The following is an 8,739-nucleotide window of genomic DNA, read 5'->3' as shown; positions in this document are numbered from 1 at the left end:
TGAAGAGAAAATCTCAGGGAAAAGGAGTGGTCATCAAGGCAAGTGCTTCAGAGAGGACAAAAAGTAAGGGTTGGACAGTGTCAATATGGAATTTGCAAGAAAGAGAGGTCATTGGTGACTTTGTGAATGCACTTCCAGAAGAGGCATAGGGCAGAGGTGGATTGCATTGGGTTGAAGAGTGAGTGGGAGTTGGAGAAGTGACAGCAAACAAAAACATCTCTTCTAAAAAACTTGGTGGTGAAGGACTGTAGAGATGGGTGATAACAGTTGTCTTCTCTATTAACTACTGCCATTTTCAGATGTCTCTCCTATTAGAGAAATTTGTAACTTCTCTTACACTCTGTGCTACTCTAAGCAGGTTGTAAGTACAGATGGGGTCCTCTGTGTCTCCACATCTTCATTGTCCCTAGTGTAGGTCTTGCACATAGAAGATGCTCTACTGATATTTAATTACTTTCCAGCTTTTAATTTTAAGTCTCTTACTTGCCTTAAATATGTATAAAGTGAGTATCCTTTTCATGTGTTTTCCTTTTATGCAGCTTCCTCTGGTTGAATGAAAAGCTCTCATTCCAGGTGAAAAAAAGTTCATGACGGGCCCACAATTTCATAGAATCTCATGCTTTCAGGAAATTTTGTGAACTAGGGGGGAAAGTCCACCACCCTTCAATGGAAGAATTAGAACAAAGATGAGTATGTTTTAATAAAAAAATTTTATTATGATTATTTACACCAGTTCCTTGATAAGCATATAAATGTAAACTTTTATTGTTGGTGTTATTTCACATATGACTTTTCCAAATTCAGTTAATTGAGTGTACAGGTAGTGAGAAAAGTTTATTATATTCACAGAATATACATACACGTGCATTCAAAATGTGTCCCTCTTTAAGCCAGTGGTATAGACACTGTCCCGTTGGCCCTGCTTCTGCCCCGCAGGTGTACACTGGAATCAGTGATATCATCCACATGCTCCTCACCCTTCTTTTCCTTTAGACTGTTGATGAATCTCAGGGTAATTTCATCCCACTCCTCAGGCAGTAGCATCAGCAGAAACCCAATGCAGATGATGATGGTAGCAGCCAGGCGGACGACACTGAATATCACCTCCTGCTTCAGGAGATCCACAGCTAGGGAAGGAAAACCAAGTCAGTCAGTCTATGACTGTCTCTAAGGTCCTTTGAAAACAAATGCCTGATGGCAGAGTGACTTCTAGAGATTTCCAAAAGCCTCCCTTGTTTTTGTTTTTTGAGCTTGTCTTCCCTTGTTTCATACCTTTACTTACATTGTTTTCTTCTTTTGCTTGCCATTCTTTTTCTCTAAATCATAATTATCTTCCAAGGCTCATACCATGTGATTTAATTACCTCTGCAGTTTTATTTCTTAAAACTTTTCCTCTGCAACCCTTTATGCATCTTCGGTATCACTGGACCACTGAAGATTTTTGGGGATATATTTATTATTGAAGTATAGTTGATGTGCAATATTATACTGGGTGCAAGGATACAACATAGTGACTTGACACATTATTAAATGCTCACCCCAACTAGTACAGTTACTGTCAAAATTGTCAACATTGACAGTTACAGAACTATTGGCTATGTTCTCTATGCTGTACTGTCATCCTCATGGCTAATTTATATTATGATTGAGATTTTGTTTATTTTTCAAGTGAACCAAGCTCATGATTGTCTAGGTTTATGCACATGCTGTTCTTTTTAAAAATTTTAATTGAGAAATTCATATAAATTAAAACTAACCATTTTTAAGTGAATTTAGAGGCATCTTGTACATTCATAATGTCGTACAACCAGGACCTCTGTCTGGTTCTAAAACATCTGTATCACTTCGAAATAAAACCCAATGTCCATGAAGCAGTTATCTCCCCTATCCCTACCCGCCATCCCCACCCCACCCCGGTCTCTGGCAGCTGCTGACCTGCTGTTTGTTTCTGTGGGTTTACCTTTCATGGACATTTCATACAAATGGAATCACACAGTGAGTGACCTTTTGTGTCTGGGCTCTTTTGCACTTAGCATAATGTTTCCAAGATTCAGTCATGTTGTAACATGTATTAGTACTTCATTCCTTTTTTTGGGTGAATAATATATTGTTGTATCACAATTTGTTTATCAGTTTATCTACTGATGGACATATGGGTGTTTCCACTTTTCGGCCATTGAGAATAGTGTTGCTATGAGCATTCATGTACAAGTATATTTTTCAGTCCCTGTTCTCAGTTTTTTGAGGTATCTAGTAGAGGAATGTGCACAAAATGCCTTCTTCCTCATATCTGCATCATCCAGCCATCAGATCTCCCTTCAGGCTTCTTACAGGAAGCCTACCTGGTTGCTTCTGCTGTGTCTCTCAGAGCATTCAGTATGTACCTCTATCAAAACAATTCTCTCTCTACATTGTAATTACTCAATTCCTTTTTTCTCCTTCTCTATACTGCGTGGTCCTGACAGCTGTGTCTTATTCAGGATCTATCATCAGTATTAGCAGAATTATTTGCTAAATGTATGAATCCATGGATGAATGAATGAGTTTCCTTGATAACTCCACTCCTCCCTGATACTCCTTTCCTCTGAATATCTTACAGTCCTTGGAGTCTGTACCCTACAATGTGGTGTTTATTAATAAATTACTGTGTAGAGTCCCAAGTCATTTCAAGTATGTTGGTCTTGTTTTCCAAATTCAACATAAGCTTCTGATGGGGACAATAGCATCATTTTCCCCCTGTCTTTTCTACAATCCTGATCCCATAGTAAATGCTCAAAAAACATGTGCTGACTATCCTGGGGCAAAGAAAGATAATAACCTGAGACTTGGAAATACAGGATTTTTAAGTTAGAAGGACTGTATTGTCATCAACAATCCACTTTCAGTAATTGTTCCACCGACAGGTTTCACTAGAAAGATTATCCTGGAAAAATAGCTTCTCCTCTTGCCCCTGAAGGGAGTCAAATTGCCTTTTCCTATATGTCTTCCAGAGGACCATCTGCTCTGCCCCAGGAGAAGCTTTGGTGGCTCCCCATGGATAGTCTGATGGGGAGCCAGCACCCCGTATGTTTCCTACACTTTCATTAGTGACGTTTACTTGAGAGTCCTGAGCTGGGATGCCTTTGTTTCCATAGGATTTCCTCTAAAAATACCACAAAATTAGGTTGTCAGGGAGATTACATGAAACCCAAATGATACATTTGGTATTTAATTCTAAGAGCACAACGAAGTAAAAACAGTGTTTATAGCTGCAAATTTAAAATCTACTGCATAGTTATTCTGCTGTTTGTCACCTTCATGATATTTAAAAACATCTTCCCAGGCAAGAGACACAATTCACAATTGCTCAGAAAGACAACTCAGGGTGTAAAACAAATGCAAGCAGGAGACTTATTTTGCACATGTGAAGTCAGACCAGTACCTGCATTTCCAGGAACGCTGAGCACTGTCCCAATGGAGATTAAGATTGGGTACGTCAGCACCACACCGACATTCACCAGGATGTTGAAGGCTGTAAAGTAGAGGGAGTTGATAAGCCAGGCCCTTTCTTTCTTAAAATAAAAGAATCAATGTCTTTGGTAAACATGTCTTCTAACTGTTTGTACCGTTCGTCAATTAATCCCCCATGTTGGAGATGGATGCATGCATGTCCCACCTGAAGTGGTCATATTCCTTTTTTCTCCTTTGCCACCCTAGAGGTTGGGAAAGGGTGTACAGAGCAAGTGCAAAGAGGCAAAATAATCAATTTGCTTGTCGGCACTATAAAGGTAGATTGGGGCCAGCCAGAGGTTCTGAGCAAGAGACTAAAGTTTGGGGCTTTCTCCCTTTGTTGCTTTACTCTAGTAGGCCATATTCCTGGAGCACTAGAAACCTGCAGTGTTACTGCCTCCTCTAATGGGAAGAGCCATTCAAGGATGGCCTAAGCTGTTTCATTCCCTCTCTCGTGGTGAGCATCATGGACAAACAAAGATGTGTTCAGTGCAGTTCAGTGATCCCCTGGGACCTTTTCTACGTCCTGATTGGTGCACAGATAACCTAAAGGCAGGTCCATGGAACCAATGGAACATATAGTTGATACCTTTTAATTAATATCTTTGGTCCTTTTTAGTTAAATAGAATATTAGTTAAATTAATTATCTACCCCCTACAAAAATGGTCAGAACTACGTTTTCAAAAAGAAAAACAATTATAAATAACATAGTATTATTTTAATAGATTTCAATCCAATATTTATCTTAGAGGTTGGAGATATGAGCCTATCACCTCCCTGTTTAAAGCTTATTAAGTATAAAGCTATTAAGCTTCTAAATCCATCTTTTTCCACATGGCTTTCCAGGCCCTTCATAACCTGTTTCTCTCCTGAATGTCATCACTTTCTCCCTCCCCATTCCTCCTACACTCAGTGTTCCAGCCATTTTGATCCACTTTGAGCTCTGTGAGTGCATTATCCACTTTCTCCCTCTTCCTGACACAACGTGCCATGCATGGAGTGCAACAACACAGTACAGTGCATCATAAAGAATGGATGAGGACCAGGGGTGGTCAGAGAGGCCTGGGCCTCCAGCTCACCCTATAGCCCATGGGAGGCATACCAGTGGATAGCTGTGATCGAATCAAGCCATGCCCTGCAAAGAACCTCCTAACCATTGACCAACCTTAGGTATGTTTGGGAAAAAGAGAACAGAGATACCCAAGGGAATAATCCTATTATGATAATTTAACTATTAAAGGGAAGGTTGAGTGACACAGGGACTGGAACGCAAACTGTGGGGCCTCTTACCCAGCCACAGCCCTGCCATCCCACAGAGATAGCCCCACGGCAGGGCTGCAAATGAGGACCAGTGCTCCACCTTGGTGAAATACAGGATGACTGGGGTGAAGGAGATGAAGATTAAATTGAAGAATCCCAATGTAGAGACAAAGTGTGCTGCTTCACCAAAGTTAGCACTTCCAAGAAACATCTTAAACAACACCTAGAATGGGAAAAAACTCTTTAGCCACACAGACTTTGCTGGATCAGAAAGGCAAGTCCAGCATGGTGAACTAACAAGCCCTGAGTTTATCCTTTATTCCTTATTACCCCACCATCTCTGTGACACTAAACCGGCTGCTGAGATAAGAAATTAAAATGCCCTACAGCCTTCATATGCAACCACAAATGCCACAGAATGAATGCTTTCCAGTGCTGAAAGCGGCTCGGGTTAAACACCACCATCAGCTCTGGGTATGGAGTGAGTGATAAATAAGAGTGCAAACAAGCCCAGAATAATCTTCTAGGATTGAGGTGCCATCGATTCTTCCCTTCAAGCATGGGATTCATTTGACCCTAATTTTGACAGACACTAAAAACTAAATTGGACAGAGAAAGTCTGTCATTATGTTGTTGAGAGAAAGAATAATGACACCTTGGATTTATAAGCACTTTTCTCTCTGAGCTTAAATATTTTCACAAATACTGTGTTTATTCTCCAGATTAAAATATATATTTTTTTCTGGATATAAATCTGTGTACAGAGAAAGATGGCAAGGAGGTGTGAGTGGCTAGCCTCCAGTTACACATCAGGCTGGGGGTGGGGGCCAGGTCTCTGTGACCCAGATTTCTTGGCTTTTTAACCCCTCTGTTTCCTATATTAATCCTTGGACAATGTAGCATAGAGCAGGTCTTTTTTATGGTGCACATATGAAATATTATCATTTTTAGAATGGGTGTGTCTGTAACATGGTCAGGAGAATTCTTTCTGTAAGACAGCCACCCCAGTCACATAGCCATTCTGGAGATTGCATTTAATTTTCAGCTGAACTTATATTTTTTCCGGAGAGATTTAATCAAGAGAACTTGAGCACATGCTGTTCTTTGGTCCTACCCAACATCTCAGTAGAGTCTCCATTTGGGGCAAGTTAGACACTAATGGCAATTGAGTGAATACTTGTCAAGCTAGTCACAGAATCAGTGGACCAGGAAATGTTGATATGGAAATAGACTCAGTGTCCTCTGAGCTGCTGTGCTGGAGAATAATCAGAACAGGCATCCAGAGGGGCGCAAAGGGCATCACTGCCTTTCAGAGAGAATTTTCTGATTGAAACACCAGGAGAAGTAAAGTAGAGCAGTTTGTTGGCTACTCCAGAAAGTTGTCTCTGAACAGCAGAGCTTTGGGGGATAACATTTTAGACCTGCTGTCTTAGTCTTCACTGGAGGCAAAGACTCACTAGAATGCTCAATGATGACAGGCAGCTCCAGTGGAGGAAGAGCGCTGAGTACACAGTGGGGACTGAGTATCCTGGGAGAGGAAAAGAGCCCTTCATTCTGTGAGCCACAGATACTTCTGTGGTACAGGGTTAATGTGTAGCAAACAGGAAACTCTCAGGGGACAGCTTGTTTATTATCTTTGAAGCCTCATTGGAGTTAAAAGAATGACCCAAAGTATGCAATTAAAGACACATAAAGAGAGGAGAGGTCTTTCTCACCCCAGTCACATAGCCACTGCTATATCTGGTCCATAATTTGGGAAGGGCAGAGGCATAGAAACTGGCTTTGAGGTTGGCTGGCAAGTTTAAATCTTGGCTCTATCACTTCCCTGCTATATGACCATAGGCAAGTTACTAAATCTTTTAAAGCCTCAGTTTTCTCATCTGAAAAATGGGTAAGTACCTATGCCTCAGAAAGGTGAAAATTTCTGGCAAGTGCCCAGCATGTAGCAAGTACTTGGTATTATCAATAAATGAGTACTCAATATTACTATTTAAACCATCTTTCTTCTAGCTCAGATTTTCTTCATCCTTCCTTACTTTAATATTGAAGTCTGAGGTACAAATGACAGTTGACTACAAAAAAAGTGCACAACATACCTTATATAGTGCAGATGTAGAGGCTGAGCCTACTGCAAATGCCACCCCTATGATGGAATCAGTGTGGAAATTATCTGCATACGCCATCATGACAATGCCAGTGATTGCCATTATTGCAGCAACTATCTGTCGGATAGAATGCAAAGAAATTAAAAAAAAAATAGATGCCTCCATATCTCAGAGCAAGCAATTGAAGTCTTCATGAGAGTTGCTAAATGCCTTCTCAAACCCACTTGCCTCTTGTACATCACTGTTTAAATGTAGGAAAGGTCAGTATTAACAAGAAATCAGTATGCAGGCAGAGACTATCAGAGCGTTCACATTCTAATTAAGAGCTAGTAATTTTAGTTTAACTTTTTTGCTCAACTTTCTAGAGATTAATAACCATATTAGTGAAATACATTTAATAGGAAATAGCTTCTAAGTATTTTCATCTATAGATGAAATCTATAGATGTAATCTTTTTCTTCAAACAATTCAGAATATACATTTTAATCAGCTCCTTAGATCAATGTATGTTTCTGAAGATCTCCATATAACCAGGACTTGACTAGAGGGACATTGATGCAGCTAAGAGACAAAGTTTAAGTCACAGGTTAAAAAAAGAAAGTGAATGATCTTTCTTAATTAATAAGGAGTGAGCTGAGTTTGTACTGACACTTGGAATGTCAAATGGAGGCCAGTTTTTTTTGTTTGTTTGTTTACATGCAAATTAAACCACAGAAAGATAATTTCACTAAATTATTCTAGAGCATTAACTGCATAAAGTGAAATATTCATAATTTGATTAAATTCATAATGGTTTACTATAAATGGATATGACCCTTGGTATATTCAAAACAGGAATCCATGTCCTTAATGAAATGAGCGTTTGCATCTGTTTCTTTAATTATCTTGAACTGGTTGTACTGGAAAACATTTCAAAACTGTAGTAAACTGTGAAATAACAATCCTGGAAAAGAGGACAAAATGTCATTCCCTTGTGAAATAGTCTCACTAACTTTAAAATCAAGATGAAACTTTGTGAGAAATGTTTACTACATGACTAATTTTATTAAGCTTCAGTTCTGAGTATTCATTCCCAAGTAAATCAAACCCTCTGTAAATAGCTTTTCAACATGTGATTTTTTTCACCTTTCCAAACATTATTAGTCAATTGTTTATTGCAACGAAATGTAGATCTTCAAAATGTAACTGTAGACTTCCTTCAGGTCAGTGCAAAGTATGATAATGATGACACATATTATTTAGATGCTGCCAAAGCAATTCTTTTGTTAATGATCACCAAGAGCAAGTGCACAGCCGGTCTCAGAACTGGCTCCATACTAAAACATCTTTTATGAAAAACAGCAGGAGTAGTTGAGAACAGACGCTGACCTGTCGGCAGTGAAAAACTGTCTTCATAAAGCGTTTTCTGGGAGGCTGCTTGATGGGAGGTGTTTCTCTTGCTGAGTGAATATCATATTCTCTAAAGCTGCCAGGCATGTGTTCTAGTTAGGCTACTCCTTGAACTACAGGGAATAGAATTTAATACACATGCCATGAGGTGTCAGGGAAGTTTTCCATACAAGAAGTAATAGACTCATAAATAAACATGGTGAAAGAGTTATCAAGACCTGGAATTTCTGTGAGGGTTATCATTTTCTTTGATTTGGGGATTTATAGTTCAGCCAGGGATTTGGGCTGATTGTAGAGAAATGGGGAGGCACATCAGACACTGGCATTTTCTGGTTTGCTTTTGTGTATAAATAATGTTTAAGGACTAAAGTATTCAGGTGTACAAATAGATGGCCCTAATAAGACATAACTTGTAAGATAATAAATTTGAATTAATATTTGGTTTCTTTTGGCTAAACATCACTTGTATTTTCTTGGTCAAATAAACAAGTGTTT

At 39.3% G+C, this 8,739-nt stretch overlaps 1 protein-coding gene across 1 annotated transcript in view; it reads right to left on the bottom strand.

Moving 5' to 3' along the window:
• Positions 1 to 700: 700 nt before the first annotated feature.
• The window catches only part of SLC35F4 (solute carrier family 35 member F4), a 199,862-nt gene continuing 191,823 nt past the window's right edge, over positions 701 to 8,739 (bottom strand). The window contains exons 5-8 of the mRNA XM_017650841.3: positions 6,847 to 6,972; positions 4,781 to 4,973; positions 3,422 to 3,511; positions 701 to 1,127 (exon numbers count right to left, since the gene is read on the bottom strand). Of these exons, the coding sequence (XP_017506330.1) occupies positions 886 to 1,127; positions 3,422 to 3,511; positions 4,781 to 4,973; positions 6,847 to 6,972 (651 nt within the window). The 3' untranslated portion in view covers positions 701 to 885. The remainder of the gene's footprint in view (positions 1,128 to 3,421; positions 3,512 to 4,780; positions 4,974 to 6,846; positions 6,973 to 8,739) is intronic.

This window comes from Manis javanica, chromosome 8 (assembly GCF_040802235.1).
Source record: "Manis javanica isolate MJ-LG chromosome 8, MJ_LKY, whole genome shotgun sequence".
Lineage (NCBI taxonomy): Eukaryota > Metazoa > Chordata > Mammalia > Pholidota > Manidae > Manis > Manis javanica.
Note: the sequence above shows the minus strand (reverse complement) of the source record. Positions and strands in the feature narration are given on the sequence as shown.